General features: G+C 37.4%; 3 protein-coding genes across 21 annotated transcripts in view; 2 read left to right on the top strand and 1 right to left on the bottom strand.

Moving 5' to 3' along the window:
- LOC124301046 (vanin-like protein 1) overlaps positions 1-8524 on the top strand; it is a 32161-nt gene extending 23637 nt beyond the window's left edge. For 6 of the 13 annotated variants that reach the window (XM_046755695.1, XM_046755696.1, XM_046755693.1 and 3 more), the window contains 7 exons: positions 1291-1480; positions 1554-1873; positions 2190-2458; positions 2553-2660; positions 5411-5496; positions 5928-6065; positions 6241-6382. In XM_046755695.1, the coding sequence (XP_046611651.1) occupies positions 1291-1480; positions 1554-1873; positions 2190-2458; positions 2553-2660; positions 5411-5496; positions 5928-6016 (1062 nt within the window). In that variant the 3' untranslated portion in view covers positions 6017-6065; positions 6241-6382. Of the gene's footprint in view, positions 1-1290; positions 1481-1553; positions 1874-2189; positions 2459-2552; positions 2661-3145; positions 3438-4099; positions 4505-4535; positions 5103-5410; positions 5497-5927; positions 6066-6240; positions 6394-6507 lie in introns of those variants that run through there. The other 7 variants (XM_046755689.1, XR_006907385.1, XM_046755692.1 and 4 more) reach the window with 7 other exon arrangements.
- On the bottom strand, positions 109-11245 carry LOC124301050 (protein Red). Of its 4 annotated transcripts, XR_006907386.1 has the most exons (3): positions 10965-11245; positions 8973-10675; positions 109-336 (listed from the first exon to the last, which is right to left on the bottom strand). XR_006907386.1 is itself a non-coding variant. In XM_046755720.1 (2 exons), the coding sequence occupies exon 2, from the start codon at positions 10586-10588 to the stop codon at positions 9038-9040; it is 1551 nt and encodes a 516-aa protein (XP_046611676.1). In that variant the 5' UTR covers positions 10589-10675; positions 10953-11245; the 3' UTR covers positions 7820-9037. The 4 variants fall into 4 exon arrangements, 3 of the variants coding, with proteins under 3 accessions (XP_046611676.1, XP_046611674.1, XP_046611675.1); XM_046755720.1 differs by lacking the exon at positions 109-336 and having other exon boundaries at positions 7820-10675; positions 10953-11245; XM_046755718.1 differs by lacking the exon at positions 109-336 and having other exon boundaries at positions 7820-10675; positions 10957-11245.
- Positions 11221-17240, top strand: LOC124301044 (uncharacterized). 4 transcript variants are annotated; one of them, XM_046755686.1, is made up of 7 exons: positions 11221-11373; positions 11600-12143; positions 12507-12679; positions 12810-12965; positions 13139-13519; positions 13623-15572; positions 15656-17240. In XM_046755686.1, the coding sequence occupies exons 2-7, from the start codon at positions 11786-11788 to the stop codon at positions 15998-16000; spliced, it is 3363 nt and encodes a 1120-aa protein (XP_046611642.1). In that variant the 5' UTR covers positions 11221-11373; positions 11600-11785; the 3' UTR covers positions 16001-17240. The 4 variants fall into 4 exon arrangements, with proteins under 4 accessions (XP_046611642.1, XP_046611640.1, XP_046611643.1 ...); XM_046755684.1 differs by having other exon boundaries at positions 11600-12227; XM_046755687.1 differs by having other exon boundaries at positions 11600-12227; positions 13623-15576; positions 15656-15793.
- The last annotated feature ends 361 nt before the right edge of the window (positions 17241-17601 follow it).

Raw genomic sequence — 17601 nt, 5'->3', positions numbered from 1 at the left:
TCACCGGCGCTGTGTAAAACGGTATGGGGCGCTGTTTGTCAGTATGTGATTTGGCTGTTTTTACTTTTTTTTCACTTTGATACATGATTTTGTACAAGACAATACGAGATATTAAGGGTGAAAAAAAGACACTTTTTCTAAACATTTTTTCACAAGATACAGGCAATGCATTTTAAATTAACTGATTACAATATTGTAGAGTATCATTTCAAGAATATTTTCTGAAAATTTCAGTGGAAAATATAAAAAACTAAACCGTTGGCAGCAAATCTCCGGAGACGTCTCGAGAAAAAATAGTTATTTTGTGGTGACGGTTGTAACTCATCACTGGGTCACCTGAAATCAAAAAATCAAATTTATTTATTTTATTAGTTTATGAGTTTCTCTAGGTAACGCTGTCAAGATTTTTTTTTTTTTTAATTTGCTGTTATTTTTCATTTTACAATAACAAATTTGCCGTTTTTTTTTTAACCGACAATCATGTTTTCAACTTTCCAGTGTTACCAAAAGTTGAAAGATCAAAAAAAAAAAAAAAAACTTGACAGCGTTATCTGCAGAAACTCATAAAGTAATAAAATCAATTTGACTTTTTGATTTCAGATGACCCAGTGATGAGTTACAACCGTCACCGCAAAACAACTTTTTTTCGAGACGTCTCCGGAGATTAGCTACCAGTGGCTTAGTTTTTAATATTTTCCACTGAAATTTTCAGAAAATATTCTTGAAATGTTACTCTACAGTACTGTAATCAGTTAATTTAAAATACATTGGCTGTATATTGTAAACAAATGTTCAAAAAAGTGTCTTTTTTCCACCGAATTAACGAACCCCCCCCCACCCCCTTAAGCAGAGGTTTATTGTTTTTCAGGAATGGAAAACCTGTACGTTTCGTCAGTCGAAATTTCTAGTGGTAAGTCTTGCGTTTCATTGAAATTCGAACGTAGTGCAGGAAGACTCAAATTTGAGTTCAAATTCATACGAACTCATAAGTTCCTTAGGTTTGTTTAATTATACAAAGTGTGTAGGATACGTTGTGGAAGCAACAAAGAAATCCAATTTGAATTATTTGTATGAATAATAATGAATAAAAATCAAAACTTGATCTTTTTTGTGCTGAAATAATAAGCCCGTTCAATTTTCGACCTTAAGATCAAGAAAATGTTTGCACCAAGTATGTAAGGGAAAGATTAGCAGTGAGCCTTGGCCGATTCTAAGCACAGTCGCCTCTGTTTTCCCCTAAGGTTTGCTGCACAATATTTTCTTTTAATTAAATAAATCTCTTTGTTGTAGAAAACAAAAAAAAGTCTAGAGCATTCAGAATGGATAGTGGATGTTACATGGGAACAAGAACGCGAATGCAATTCTAATCGTAGTTATTACGTGTCCATTTACACGGTCATGGGTCAATGCACATTTCAAAATGAAACAGTGCACTATTATCTTTGGCAACCTTTTATCTCTGACGCAGTGTTCCGCTTCAGTACGTAATTCAAATGTACTAACTTTTTATAATAAAACGAACCAATTGATGAATTTACATGATTTATTTGTAGCTCCTTCACCTGCCAACAATTACCAGCCCAAAGACGATAGCCCCTATTCCCTCGAACTTGTTGCGACTATTCTTTCCTACGTCGCAGTAGGTGCCATTTCAGCAGGAATACTACTTTATTGGATCAGGCAGTACAACTATTTGATAGCTGTAGATAAGCTCAATAAAGAAAGACACAACGGAAAGTCGCAAAGAGCCCCGGAACAGAGTGATGACGGAGCATCGAAGGGAATTTTGTTGGTTTATACCAAGGGTTCGCTGTCGTTCATGGATAAAATGGAAAATTTTCGAAATTATTTGAGGCTTGCTTGTGGCTGCAGGGTAAGATTATTTGTAAACCTAAAGACCAGTCGTCGTACATACTTCACGTGTTGTCCGAAGTACAGAGAGGATCTCGCGAAGAGGGCGAGAAGGGTCTCACTCGAGAAAGACCCAACCAAAAACGGTCGAAGCAAGGCAAAGAGTCACCTCGGTTACCTTGAATGGTTCCCATTCGGGAAATCCTCTCATTGTCAAGGGAGGATATTAAATTAAAGTCAAGCACTTCGCGTTGTTGGCGACCAAGTATCCGGATGTCGAATGCACAAGTTATGCGGCATCGCGTCAACCTCTTTAAACGCTTTGTCTGTGATTCTAGGTTTACGACTTGCAGTCGCAGGAAGACGAGGACGACGTTGCAACATACGGAGCTACAGAATGGATTGGCAAGTTGTTACTGAATGGCAGCAAAGTAATTTTCGTTGACACCCCGGAGTTCCGTTCTATGGTCAATGGAATCGAATCTGACACAGCGGAAGAACGTGAACCGGCTGTTGACTCGCGTGATCTTGCGTTGCGATACGCTGTTGAATCAGCTAAGAACGTCCAAGATCCCTCGACTCAATATTGCCAGCACTTTGTTGTTCGGTTAGTGACTGTGGAGAGAAATCGCGTTTCTTTCAATAAGCCGTGGTACAATATTCCAGTTCTCATTTCTAACCATACATTCCTCGATTCGCAGATGGGACGAAATAAAAACTACCGACGACTGGAATGACCCATTATCGTTGATCGCACCTCACATTCGTTTCAATCTTCCGGAGAATTTCGATACTTTGTGCGAGTACATGTGAGTTATATTTCTTTACTTTTCAATCTACGGATTATGTTGAATGTTAGCGAAATATGGTGCAGCGCCGAACTCGGAAATCGGATTCTCTCTTTGACGTCATAATTATTTTTCTATATCTCGTTCGACGGTTGTAATAGATACTTGGAACGGAGACTTATTAGAATTCGAGTCATTAGAGTGACGTTTCGGAAGGACCCAGAATGAGAACCGTCTGACTAGCAAAAACTATCGAGTGACAAGAATATTGTTCACGGTACAAAATTTCTATCGTGCACACATCATTTCATTACATGTATACTGATTTCTAATATTTTTGACATCATTTCACCTGATTCGCCATTGGTTCAGTGTTATAACTCGATTTACTGTACCAAAGACCATAGAACTTCGGCCGTCACAAAACCAAGCCGAATTACCTGGTCGATATATTTTAAAGCTTGCGTGATTTTAAAATTCAGCCGTAATCGATTTGTCTGTTGCAGCCGCAACTCAATGGGTACAAAATTCAACTACCATGTAGTTGACGTCCCAAATGCCGCTGAAGCTAATACTATATAATAATACAAGCCAAGCATTTAGGATCACAATAACCTGTGAACACCATTATACTGTAAATTATTTTTTAAATCTCACTCCACGATAAGATCAAGTAGAAAATAAGATGTACTATGAACTGCAATTCAAAAAGATCTGTCGGATAGTTTCCAAAATGTGGGGATACAAAGTTCTGAAGGATGAAATCTTTTACGTACATTCAGCGGCTCAGCAAAAAACGTGAGTGTTCTGAAATCAAACTTATTATTTATACGCATTTTTTAATTATTATGATGGAAATAATTGTTATCACCTCAATCCTCCGTATTGTTTAAGGAGTTATATACAGTTAGAATTTTCAAAAAATCGATTTTTTTTTAAATTTTATTTTCTAAATGTACATATACTTAAGAATACACACAGAAAATTTCATATCGTTCCGGTGAATATTTTCAAAGTTACACGCAAATTCGAAAAGGCGTTTCAGAGTGCTTGAAAGTGCAAGGCCGGAGCGGAAGGGCTGACCTGGAACGCTGTCCCTTTTATGCACCTGCCCATCGTAAATGATCCCTTCTAATATATTTAGATGCTTAAAGCAGCAGTGTGTTATTGTTTTTTTTATACCTGAAAGGTAAATTTTTATTTTTCTCTCCCCAAACTTTAAACGCGTTTTTCTCAAAATGGTGTTTACAAAGTCGGTGACCAACATTACTCGAAAACGGCTAAACCGATTGATCTCAAATTTTAACACGAGCTTCTTAAATATTTTTTTTAGTAATTAATCGAAGATTTTTGCTCACCGATAAATATTTTTTTTTTATAAGCAATTTAAAGCCGAAACTTTGGTCAAAAATCGATGTTTTTTTTGAAAAACCGCCATTTTGTCAAAAAAAATTATTTCGCTTATTCCTTCGATTGATTACTAGATTTAACATTACTTTAACGAAATCTGTTGGGTTTTTCAATTTCTGAGGATCCAGTTCAAAGATATAGTGGTCACCGCAAAACGTCTTTTTTGAGCGCACTCTGATAACGATCGACCGCTCATCCGTCGTCTATAGCTTACACTTCTCGATTGATTGATCACACGTATATCATATAACCGCTTAGGTGAAGGCCCCCCCTCCCTCTACGGACCTACCTATTACTGAGTCCCGTAGTCACTGCTTTGGCAGCTTTTTCAAACTGTTACAACCTTTAAAAGTGAGAACAATCATAGAAAAAATCGCATGCCAAATCTGAGAGGTCAAGGGTAAAAGCCAGGTCGAATTAGCGTGGAATGCCCCATATACACTATTTATTTGTGGGTTAGTGAAATAAAATGATAATGTGATGAGTCGATTTTACATAAGATTTCACTGTTTCAATTTTACGTCTACTCGACCGTCAACAATCGGCTGTGAATGTAAATTGAAATTTACCGTTAGTCAAATTCTTCATGTTCTTAATTTGAGTAATGAAATTGGACGATTCTTTAGTAATCACTTTGCGAAGCAACTGCAGAGATTTATTTCATACGACGATGCAAACAAATTCAAATATTTTTATCTGTCAAATGCAACGCAACTGCGCAGTTTCTATCGTCAATAACATTCGCATGTCTCAGACGCAGTTTACAGAACGATTGCGGAGCAGAACTGACGTTGCGTTCAACGTAGTGGTGTCTACCTACTTATTAAACTCGCCTAGGTATGTAAAAGCGGTTGTGAAAGTTGAAAATTAAAGTACATTCCGTGACTGTGGAGTTGAAAAAATAACAGGTGTGTTGCGCTAGTTACGCGATTTGATTGAAAAAAAAAAAACTGACATCGTGTTTCGAAAATACCGCGTAAATTTTCATATTGTTATTCTTTATGACAATGCCGGTATAAGTTTTCACGAATAGTCAGTGATATATGAAATTCGGTAAGTACGCCGAATGACTCGACATTATTGTAAGTCAGGTTTATAAGCGGAACACTTCGCCGTCCGGTAAAAATTGAAAATTCTGATTACGCCTATGAAACAATTCATTACGCTTTTTGCTGCACTGAAATAGTGAATAAGTGAAAAACCCATTACTATACAAATATCTAGTCACGATAATTGAATACGCTTAACCCAGGTTGCGATAACAGTTAGCTGTATTGCTGTTATCGAAGAGAATCGCTGTTTATTTTAGATAACAATATCTAAGGGGAACCTGGTTTATATAAGTAAAAATTATATTACAGCTGTCTTCATATTGACAACCATGCGTCTCTCGAAACTATTAATCGTTGCTGTCGCGTTGGCGATTTCTATTCAACTGACCTCCGAGGTATGTATCAACTCACATATTGAAATACGAGCCATCTTTTGGTCGAACACAACGAGACTCTATTGCACTGCCGCATGCCGCGTTCACTTAGTAGTACTAGTCTTATCAATTGAAAAGAATATGATAACGCCAGATGCAATTCGTATATGAGATCGGCGTGACTTCACTTTACCGCGGTGCAATCGGGCCTGTATGTGAATTAAATAATTTATGTAACAAAACCGTTCAAAAACACTATTGAGAAAGAAATTTACTAGCTGGTAACTTAACGAATGTAGCATCCATAAGTGTAGAATAATCTATCGATAATTCATGTTGAATCTTTTATGTCGGTAGTTTGAAAAAATACCAACTATATTCAATAATTAGTCATTTATCCATAATTTGATTATCGATCGTTCGCCTAATACCCTTCTATTCGTCATGTACAGGTTTTGGCCGCAGACACAACTTCTTACATAGGTGCAGTTGTCGAATACTACCCGGTTACAAATGGAACAAACGGGACGACAATCGCTAACGCTAATGCTCAAAATTATGTTACAATTATTAAGAGAGCTGCAAATTACGTGAGTAGATTTAAGTAAAAGAAAAACTTTTTGTCTCTCATCGAAAAATCAAATAGTAGTGGTAAAATTTCTAACGTTCTTCGAGTTCAGAATTCTTTGTAAAAGAGTATATTTCTATAACGCTTGAAAATATTTTTACCTAAATGAATTCCTTATATTCATTGAATTCTTTCAGAGCACGGACATCGTCGTATTTCCAGAAAGCTCTTTGACAATGGGACTCAATTCCTCCGACACGGACAGAACTTTGTATCCTTCACACAGCTCTTTTGTACCAGACCCAGGAACAGACATACCCTGTGATAATTCGTCGACTGTCGTAATGGAGGTTTGTAAAGAGAACGATTGGATTCATCGGCAATACAAAGAATGTCAGACATCTTTAAACATACTACAATACAGGTGTTAGTCAGTATACCTAATGTCGGAATTTTCTTCCTAGGCTTTACGTTTGATCTCATGCGCTGCCAAGAATAACTCAATTTACGTCGTGGTGAACTTGAGCGAGAAAGAGAACTGCACCACGACAGGAACGTCGTCTCGTCCCTGTCCCAGCGACGGTTACTTCTACTACAACACAAACGTAGCGTTTGACCGAACAGGAGCAATCGTATCAAGATACAGAAAGTACAACCTCTTCGGCGAGCTGGGATTCAACATAACTTCGACCCCAGACATCGCGACATTTACCACGGATTTCAACGTTACATTTGGACAAATAATCTGTTTCGACATCCTCTTCAGAACGCCAACTCTGACTCTGATCAACGACTATAACGTCACCGACATCATTTTCTCGGTACACTGGTTCTCCGAGATGCCGTATCTGACCGCCATTCAGACCCAAACGGCCTGGTCCTACACGAACAACGTCAACCTTCTGGCATCAGGGTTCAACATGCCAGCTACCGGCAGTGGAGGCAGCGGAATATACGCTGGAACCAACGGAAGATTGGTCGCCCTTTTCTCGGAGAGTGCAAAGAACGCTCTTTTGGTGGCAAGAGTACCAAAGGTGATCGACGGGGCCCGAAACAACGTCACCTCCACGACCTATCCGCTGATCTACGAGTTCAGTAACACGGAAATCACGACTCTGGTCGGTATAACGACGGTCCCTCAGCAAGCACTGCTCCAGGATATTCTGACGGCTTACACGACGAGCGTTTTGTCCTTGAGCAACGGCACGACCGCCAGTTGGCTCGAAATATGCGATCGGCAGCTTTGCTGTTCCTTTTACGTCAACGGGACGTTCGATGCGGAGAGCGTCAATTCGAGTGCAAATTATTACAGATACCGCATCGCAGTATTCAACGGTGTGAGAACACATTCGGGCGTGGCTACCACCGGTGTGCAAATCTGCAGTATTATTTCTTGTAAAAATGATACGGCGAGCAGCTGCGGGCTGAGATTTGCCGCTACGGACACCGTCTTGCAGCCGACTGTCTTCAACGAAATCGTCGTATCCGGTAATTTTTCTACCACCTCAGACGCGATGCAGATGCCAGACTCATTGACCACGGATATGCTTCCATTAAACATCAGCGATTTCACCTACAGGAAAACTACCGTATCTGGTTCCACTTTAGCGAATGTCACCCACGTTTTGACCACTAAAACAAGCAGTTTGTTAACTTTTGCTATTTATGGTAGAAATTTCTCGGCCGATGGCCTGGCATTCACCGAAAGCGTTGTATCATCCGCGATTCCATTCTCACGCTTTTCAGTGGTCCTGACTACGGTTTTTGCAGTCTTAATTACCTTGCACATTTTGACTAAGTATTGAGAAGAGTAACTTTTTGTATCCGGAAAGTTGCGACGGGTATTATGTATGTAAATAATTACCTCGCAGAAATATCTAATAATATTAAGTATATATGTATATTTGTAATATGCATAGCGTGTATGATAAGTTCGTGACTTATGATCTAATCGAAATTAAAGATAGTTTGTACTATTTCACTGTTTTTACCTTATGTCTCTGTATGCTTCACGTATAAAAAAAATTCTATCATCGTCTGTCTGCTAGTTAATGATGTCACTAAATGACTCAGTTACTGAAATTACTTTGCTACAATAAGATCGATTCTATGCGATAGAAGATTCAATGGAAAATTCGCAACTCGCGAGACAAAGAGCAATTACCGTTGGAGCCGTATATTCCATATTTTATTTTAAGATATTACATAAGCTTACTATGTAACTAGTAATTACGACCTGTATTTGTTAATCATGCAATGAATTTAGTGGTTTAAATGTCTATTTCGATAAAAGTCTATGGCTAGCTCAATAGCAAAGTTTCCTTTCAAACACCTCGCCTCGCATTCTGTTACCCCCTTCGAGTCGAGGAATACTATGAACCAGATAAGATTTCCTTATAACTATATGCAGTTCATATTTAAGTGTTAAATATATCACTTCCAACTGTTCAACTCTGCGTCAATAAATCACACTCTGCGCAAGTACAATATTTTATTCCATCTTGGTAAGATAATTCACTATTTTTTACGAACACTATCTAACATTAATTGTCACTGAACTCATTGCTGAGGTCAAACATCAGATAACGGAGAATAGGCAAGCCTGGCCATTTCGTGTACATATTCGTTTTGCCACATCCAGCAAAGTTATCTTAGATGACGATATAAGAATTCAGTAAAAATCGGAAAAGTATAAAATGATCTGTGGACGAGAACGTGGATAAAGTTCTGAGAAATCTATTTTTGAACGATTCTTGTCACAATTTATCGTCTTATTGACATTGAACCTAAATTCCAAATTGTAAATCATATCCTGCAAATTTTTTCTTGGTCTTCCAATTCTCTGATAAGCCAGATAAAAATACCTTCAATGATTTTCGTCATGATGAATAGTACGAGTAGCAAGAATGTTAAAATTGAGTTGACTGACCTAGCGGTGGCAATAACTTTCCCCCTCGGTTAAACTTGCGTATCCTGAATCGATATCTCATCTATTTAATATCTTGGGACTTTGAACTCTGGCACTGCTTCCGATCCTCCTGTTGGTTTTCTCTTATTCATGATGTTCTGTATTTTCTGCCATTCTCTGTCCAACTCTGCTTTCTCATTCTTTTCCTTATTATACTTCCTAGTTCTTCTTCCATCTGCCATTTTCACTCCATACTGGAAGGCAGCCTTGGGCAAAGCCTCCTTGTTGTTCATGTACTCGCTATATTCCTCGGGAGTGTCAAAATCCCACCGTCCAATTGGCCCTTTCTTGTTTCCCAGGTCCATTTTAGTGTAGTCCACTTCGTCGTCGGAATCGTCAATAGCATCCTGCATCTCGTCAAGTCCTGGATAACACTCGGCATAGCCTTCAGGTTCGGCAGCAAGTTTATTCAACAGCATACCCTTCTTAGGTGCATTTTCAATGCTCTGTGCTATTACTGGCGGTAGCTGTGGAGCGTTAGCTGCATCGTCTGTCGACGTCTCAACTGGTTTGTCAAAATATGAACCCTTTTTCTTGTCCTTTGAATGAACAGCCTCCTTTCTGCTTGACGAAGGAACGTAGTCGCCGATATCTCCATAAATGCTGTCGTCTTGAGGCCTCTGTGCTGTATCAATTTCGTTGAGTTCCTCTACACGTGATTTGCCTTCACGGTTCTTCTTTCCTTTCTTATTATGTCGACTGCCCTGACGCAAGTAGGACAAAATCTGGGCTAGTTTATTTATGACAATATCGTTGGTCGTCAAAGTTGGCGTTGTGTCTATCGTCGGGACGTCGGCCTTGCTCCTGATCAGCGTCGTTGGTATATCACCATCCGCATTTTCATCATCTAGCTCAATGACGTATGCCATTCGACCAGGGCAATACAATTCGTTGCGTTCAACATGTTTGGATCGCATAATAGCCAATGTTTTGTGTATATTACGTCCGATCTTGGTCTTGAATTGCATTTCCTCTTCTTTTTTTTCCACCTCTTTCTTGTCCTTCTCTTTATCTTTCTTTGGCTTCACCAGCTTTTCCATTTCAATTTCCTGCTCTTGTTCCTTGGCCTCTATCTCACTCCTTACCTTCTGCAGCAACGCGTAATCCAACCCTTTCACCAAATGAGTGTGCTCCATATCTCCACCCAAGAACTTCGACTGTTGTATCATCTGCCTCCTTCTTTCTGCTGCATCCATACCAGATTTAACATCTGGCGCTACAGCTCGGTAGGCACTCGCTGTATTCATCGGATCTTCGGACTGATAATCAGCATTAGTTCCATCTCGTCTCTCCCTCGCTCTGTCTCTGTACTTCTCAGCTAGTTCTGCCATTTTATCCTCCTCCTGTTTCTTAAGCTTGGCATAAAAACTCTTCTTTTTTCGCCTCAACTCTGCTCGACTTCCTCCCGCTATTACGGGAGTTTGTGCCGTCTTAGCTGCGGTGTCTCGCATTGTTCCAGGAACCGACGCCGGAGTTGACGACGGCACCGAAGCCCTCGGCGTCATTAAGAGACGCCTAAAATCATCATTGGTCAATCTCACCGAAAGCCCCATATCCTCCTCCATTGTGTCCGGCATTTTTGTCAATAGAAATGCGCAGGAAATAGATTATTCTTGAGTTAGATACTCGCCAGCAGCTCCGCTTGGCAGTCTAGTCATCAGCAACTGTAATAAATGATTGATCCCCATTAACGCGGTCAAAAATTTTTAAAACTACTTTTGATAATTCAATTAATGATCATCAGCAAAACAATCTATGTAGTAGTTTGTTGTTGACTTTGAGGTTAATTATATAATTCGATTTTACAAAATTACCTGCATTTGCTAGCCACTGAAAATACAAGAGAGCAAATGTTCGCACAACTGCAAATTGTAAAATTTACTGATGCAAATTGCTATTGATACGTAAAAAATATGTAAGTCAATCTATCAGTGCATTTACATACGCCCTTACGTCTCACAAGCATCCGGGGTAACAAACAATCGACCTATCCTCTCGGTTTAAGGTTATGTCGATCGCTGTTCTGACACGTACGCTTCTGTGCAACGTATACGATTTGAAATTAATGAGTAACAGATTTTATAACCTGTAGGATTCACTGGTCCAAATTTTTTCACACCAAAATAATAAACGCTTCGATGATTTCGAATACAGTTCAACGTTTGCGTAGTTCAAGTGCACGAACTCAAATGAGACCGTGTCGCGTAACCGGCGCCATGACACTTTGGCCCAACCTAACTTCACACCCGTCAAACGTCAAACTCGCAATTTTATCATCCCTATTGAGAAGGAATTTGTAGCGTCACTCATTTTAATTATTGAATGAGATATTCTCGTCCATCGCGGACACCTGCAACGCGTTGTGAGTATGAGAGAAGACATTAAACGATATTCAGTAACAGCTTACAAATTCATTCTTCTTATACATACGCTTCCAACCCATTTGTAAAGTCACATGACTGATTGTAAATTTTCTGTATATACTTTACCTAGCGTACTGCCTGTTCATTCTAGACAGTAAACGGTGCTGAAAACAATTCATTATTGGTTTGCTTGGCTTTAATTGATATATTTATATTTCCTTACAGCTGACATATCGACAACAACATGAACGTCGATTAAAATACATACCGATCAAAAAAGCCAAGATGATTTCAGCTTGCCACAGAGATTCTTACGATTACGAAAGCTTGTCTACTAATGAATAGATTGAGGATGATTCGAAAGGGAATAGTGTCCACAAATCTGAACAAGATCCTTTCCGTCGTGAATCCATGCGTTACATCACGAGTACAGAGGGAGAACACGTCTGTTCTATGTGCAACAACATGTTCGAGAATGAAAAAGAACTTGCTGATTATGAGTTGCCATCAGATGGTTCAATGTATGGAAATTCAACAGATAACGAAGAACAGACGAAAGTCAATCAACATGGAAAGAGCAAGGTTTTGACTGTCGATTTGATCAGACCGTTCAAATGTGATTTATGTGATTTGGTATTTGACAGAATGTCACAGTTGGACAAACACAAAAGAAATGTGCATAGCCAGGAAAGATCTCAAGTATGTCAGATATGTGGAAAAGGATTTTTCAGGTCAACAGATTTGAAAACCCACTTAAACATTCATTTAGGTACTAATAGATGCATTTGCGAAGTTTGCGGAAGAGAATTCAATCATGTTTCCAATTTAATTAGGCACGGCAGAACTCACTCAGGTAAAAACGGAACTTTATCTCACTTTAGACTTTTTTTCACAACTGGATTGAGAAACTATCGCAGTAAAAGGCTAAGACGTCGTTTTGCTTCTTTTTGGATACTTTTACCATTTTTTATCGCAATGTTGCGTCAAACTGAAAAGACCGTTTTTGGCGCAGTTTATATGAAAAGAAAACATTTTAATTAACATGATACTCCTGCTAAACATGACAGAGTTCTAAAACAATTGACATAAATATATGTAAAATTAATTAATAATTAGAACCAATGGATTATAGGAGTGAAACCGTACCCATGCACCATTTGTGGCAAGCGATTTACACAGATCAATACATTAACCAGACACAAAGCTATTCACAAAAGAGGAGATGACAGTATGGACTGTTGTTTTTGTGACAAACAGTATAAAACTAGAAATGGTCTTAAACTACACATGAAGAAATCGCACGGAGTAAGTATCGCCTTGCTTCACAATTTAGAATCATGCACACGCGGCAACTATTTCTTAGATCAATATGCCAAATTATTAATCATACGTCTTATTAAGCGCAAATATGTATGAAAAATTTTTTTATTTACAGTTTACTGGAAGTTGTCAGCAGGATTATGGAAAAATTGTTAAACGCAAACATTACTGTACAATTTGTGGGGACAGTTTTCAATTCGTTGAGCTATTAAAAGTTCACGAGAGTATGCATCAAGGCATAAATATATTGGAGTGCAAAAGTTGTAATCAGGTGAGAGAATTTGCAATTCTACACGGCTTGTTTCTTTGGCCAATTTTAGATACTTAATTCTTTCTGTCATTTGCAATGTGTCTTTGAAATATCGACAAAAATCATTATGTAAGCATTTTTTTGTATTAACTACTTCTCAGTCCCAATTCAATATATATATATTTGTATTTTAGGTATTTCAAAAGATGGACGAAATCAAAGAACACAGATGTGATAAACCGAAATTAGCTGGTGCAAATGAAATGATATCTGAGAAAATTGTGTCTGATGAAGAATTCTCTGAGAAGGCCAGAAACCAAGAAAAAATTATATCAAATTTATCTACAGAGGAACAAAGTTTTGTTACAAAACTTGAGGTTGTTGACCAAAGTTCGAGAGATTCTTGTTCGGAAAGAATTCCTAGAGCCAAGGGTATCTCGAAAATGAATACGATACAGAATTCAAGTAACCATGAACCTGATTACAAATTCAAACCGACCATTCTTACATGTCCCAGCAACCGGGAAGAGGATAAGCGAACTAAAGAAACAATCGTTTATGTTACTACTGAACAGGTATAAACATATACGTAATTACAATTACTTTTGTTACACTATATTTTGCTATCTTACTTACATTAAACCTTAACAAAATCATATCAAATCTAATTGTTTACAGCTGGCAAACATGAATACGGAACAAGTAGTAGATACAGCAAACCATTTTTTGCATGAACACTTGATGCAACTAGCGGCCGAAAGTGCCTTGCAAACTGATAATATAAGTTCTCGAGACTGTGACAATGAAGCCGCTGTATCTGAGATGATAAGTAATTGTTGGAAAGAAATTGAGATACCTGATGTGAATGAACCTGAACTAGCCGAAAAGCAAGATGCGTCATCAAAAAATACTACCCAAAATATAATTTATGTACACACGTTAAAAAAGGACGGTCTAGCATTTTTGAATAAAAGTGGAGATCTCGGGAATATTGGTACTGAAATAATGCCAGAAAAATTACAAAATATTAAACATGACTTAGAGGCGATCGAAAATTCTACTTTGCATGCCGAGCTTCAAGAGACATATACTTTCAAGCTTAGAGAAAGTGAATGCGTACAGCAGCATCATCTGGTTGGAAATAAAAATTGTAGTAAGAAAATTTCTGGAGTTAAACGAAATCCAAATAAATTGTTAGATTCTGTGTTATTTGAAAATATAAATTTAAACTGTTCAGAACCAAGTCATAGACAAGAATTAGACACAAGTTCGGTTACAAAAGGAATGAAAGTACTAGAAATTCAAGACTCTGTGCTGTACTTGAATGAAGAAAACTCTGATAAAGGACAACGCGAAGATGGTAATTTACAAACCACTTTACATGCACAGAATATGTTTGAAGACTTATTCAAAAATCATATGGATAACGTTAATACGGTAATCACTAAATCCTCTGACAATCAAGAACCAACTTTGAGATTGGTGAAAACAGACAACGAAGAACAATTCTATGAGCTACTGATCACAAATTGCTCAGAAAATGAGGTAGAATCTTGCGAAATAGGAAAAATTTCAGAGGAGAGTATCCACGAAAATTCAAAAATAACACCAAACGAGCCTATATCAGATTCACTGTTGAAATTAGTCCAATTAGAGAATGGTCAACGTATCTTGGAGTTAACGGAAAACACGCTATCAGAGGGATCTGATATTCCCGAAATGATTGGAGAGCGGACAGGAACGGAGGATATTGAAGAGGAAGTACAAAATTTATCGAAGAATGTTAATCACGATAAAAGTGCCGAAAAAAGTTTTGTGCATAACAGGGGGGAGAAAATCTTTTACCTGGCACAAAGTAATAAAGATAATTTGATCGACTTTTTTGAAATAGAAACACTTGGGACGCAAGACCAGAACTGTGATTTTGTCTCGGACGAAACTATACAGAATCTATCAATACAAACAAATTTTGACGATTTGGGAACTCTGAACAAAAATGAAAATTTGGAAATTGAGAGTCCGCCAATGGGTAATGAAAGTTGTGAAGAAATCTTTGGATTAATTCAGAATAATCTTCCGAAATACAATGAGAAAATTAAAAGCGAATCCAAGAAAGCTGTAAGGGAAGATGGACCCATGGTAAGACTTGTACAGAACGAAGATGGGGCGCAATTTTTCGAACTAATTCGAGGCGATTCAGAATTTGATGAAACGCAAGACTTTGAGTTGATTCAAACCTATGATACAGATGAAGGGCAAAGCACCCAATTTGTAAATAATATCAAACACGCTGAAAACGTGCATACAGAAACAAGTTACACGATGAATGGTACCGACGAGAAAAGTAAACTAGAATCTGAAGTATCTCAGAAGAAAAAGCCGAAAAGTAATGTGAAAAAGTATAACTGTGACGTTTGTAAAAAATCATTTTCAAAAGGTTACAATTACAGACAACACATAGGAACACATTTTGCTGATCAACAAAAATTCAAATGCAAGGAATGTGGGACATTATTTGCCTGGAAGTCTACTCTCAATAAACACATGGCTAGTCACAGAGCTGGAGGGCAACAGAAATTCGTCTGTGAAATTTGTCCAAAAGTCTATACAACTTTGTCGCAAGTAAACGTGGGTATTGCACTTTTTTTTACTTATATGCGCTGCTACCGACGTGAGTTGTTGTTTTAATGCAATATTAATATTTTATACAGGAACACGTTAAGAGAGATCACCTCAAGGAGCGTAATCACAAGTGTACACATTGTTCGAAGACATTCTTCAAAAAGTTTGACCTCAAAACACATACCCGTACCCACACAAAAGAACGACCATACGAGTGTCGCATTTGTTACAAGAGTTTCCATTATCAGAGTCACATTATTCGCCACGAGCGTATTCACTCAGGAGAGCGACCATACGCTTGTAATATTTGTGAAAAAACATTCACGCAATTGGGGTCATTAAAGAATCACAGGCAGAGGCATCAAGAATTGAAAATAGATATTTTAGATTATCAAATGGATGAAGACGATCCTTTACCGCGATCAACATTGTAGGTTTGGACATATTTTTACATACAATAACTCTCAGAGTAATATACTTCGGTAGTCAGAGTTTCACAGAGAATTGGTATAATAGTAATCATGTTTATGTGCAAGGTTGGTTTATAATATACATATATTGAAGTTACATATTTTTCCGTGTACTATGTATATACATATGTCATAGGTATCCACTCAAGTCGTGAAGTTAGTCCATAAAATTTTATTAAAAAGACCCGAAGTTAACTTGTAAAAAACAGTTGTAACCCTGACATTGTTATTCCTAGCATATTCCCAATAAAATTTTTGGCCCCTTGCAATCTCGCTACAATCCATTCTCAACTAAGGAATCATCTCCGATAATGGTATTTTGGCGATACAATGTGTACGAAGTACATTTAAAAGTGTATGAGATCGCCGAAAAGGAAGAAGATTGTTTTAAATATTGGGAAATTGTGTGTAACATGTCGTGTATAGGTATAATATATACCAATAAAAGGGATGCAAAAAAACTGCGGCTTGTGAGAGCGCAACACTCGTTTTACAATGTTAATTTGTTTTTCCTAAAGTTAAAGAGAGAATAAAATATGCGAGGTTGAATATTGAATGAACCAATTCACTACAGAGATAACATTTTATTTTTCAATAATATCGTTAATATTTAAAAAGGTACAGATCTTTAGCTTCGTTTAACGAACGTTAAACGTACATACATTGAAATGTTGAGCAATTACGTGTCGTAATGTAATGGTGTAAATGATAGCTATCAGAATTAGGTACTTCAATACCGTTACTTGCTGTTGTTATGAATGAATATTTTATGAAAATAACATATAATACTTCCTTGATGTAGTTGATGATTCAAGCAAACATTACTTTTCAAATTAGGTTCAATTACCAATATGTAATTATATTAAAAATACTGGATTAATCACAATTATTTCCTGTTACAAATTTTAAGGGATTTGATTGTGAATGGCGACGAGATAAATGTGGAAAACACAGTTTTACATATCACCCAAAATTGCTTCCGGAGATAAAAGCATGGTTTTAAGTTTCTTATCCGAACTAATCAGATTCCTTTTATTGTAGGATTATTTTACAATTGTACACGAAATTTGATCAAACCCTGTAATTTTCAAGCAAAGTATAGATTGAAATACCTAACCGAAGTTAACAAGTTTCGTGTTTATCATTCAGAGTGAGATTGGAAAGTGAAAGAAATTTAAAAAAACTATATTGTGCATAAACTCTGCTGTTGTAAATCGCTAATGAGAAGTTCGCATATCGAATTCGTGCTCTGTACTGGATACATGTTCATAATATCCATTGAAAAGTAATAAATTATAAAGTATCTATACTGTATAATTATGAAGAAATTGCACAATAAAAATAGAATTAGAATTGTCCAAGTTCATAGTTATTAGTAAAGATGTTGGATACACCAAAGGCTACTATGTGATATGTAGACTAGCCTAACGCAGATTTTTTAAATCTACTTACTGTATACACAAAACATTATTCTAATTGACCAAAATTTTTTGGCACATTCTGAATGTGTTGCAGACCATCCTTTACTTATAATTAGTGTATAATTTCTTTTTCATTTCTCTTTA

This window comes from Neodiprion virginianus, chromosome 3 (assembly GCF_021901495.1).
Source record: "Neodiprion virginianus isolate iyNeoVirg1 chromosome 3, iyNeoVirg1.1, whole genome shotgun sequence".
Taxonomy (NCBI): Eukaryota; Metazoa; Arthropoda; class Insecta; order Hymenoptera; family Diprionidae; genus Neodiprion; species Neodiprion virginianus.
This window is presented reverse-complemented; position numbering and strand designations above follow the sequence as displayed.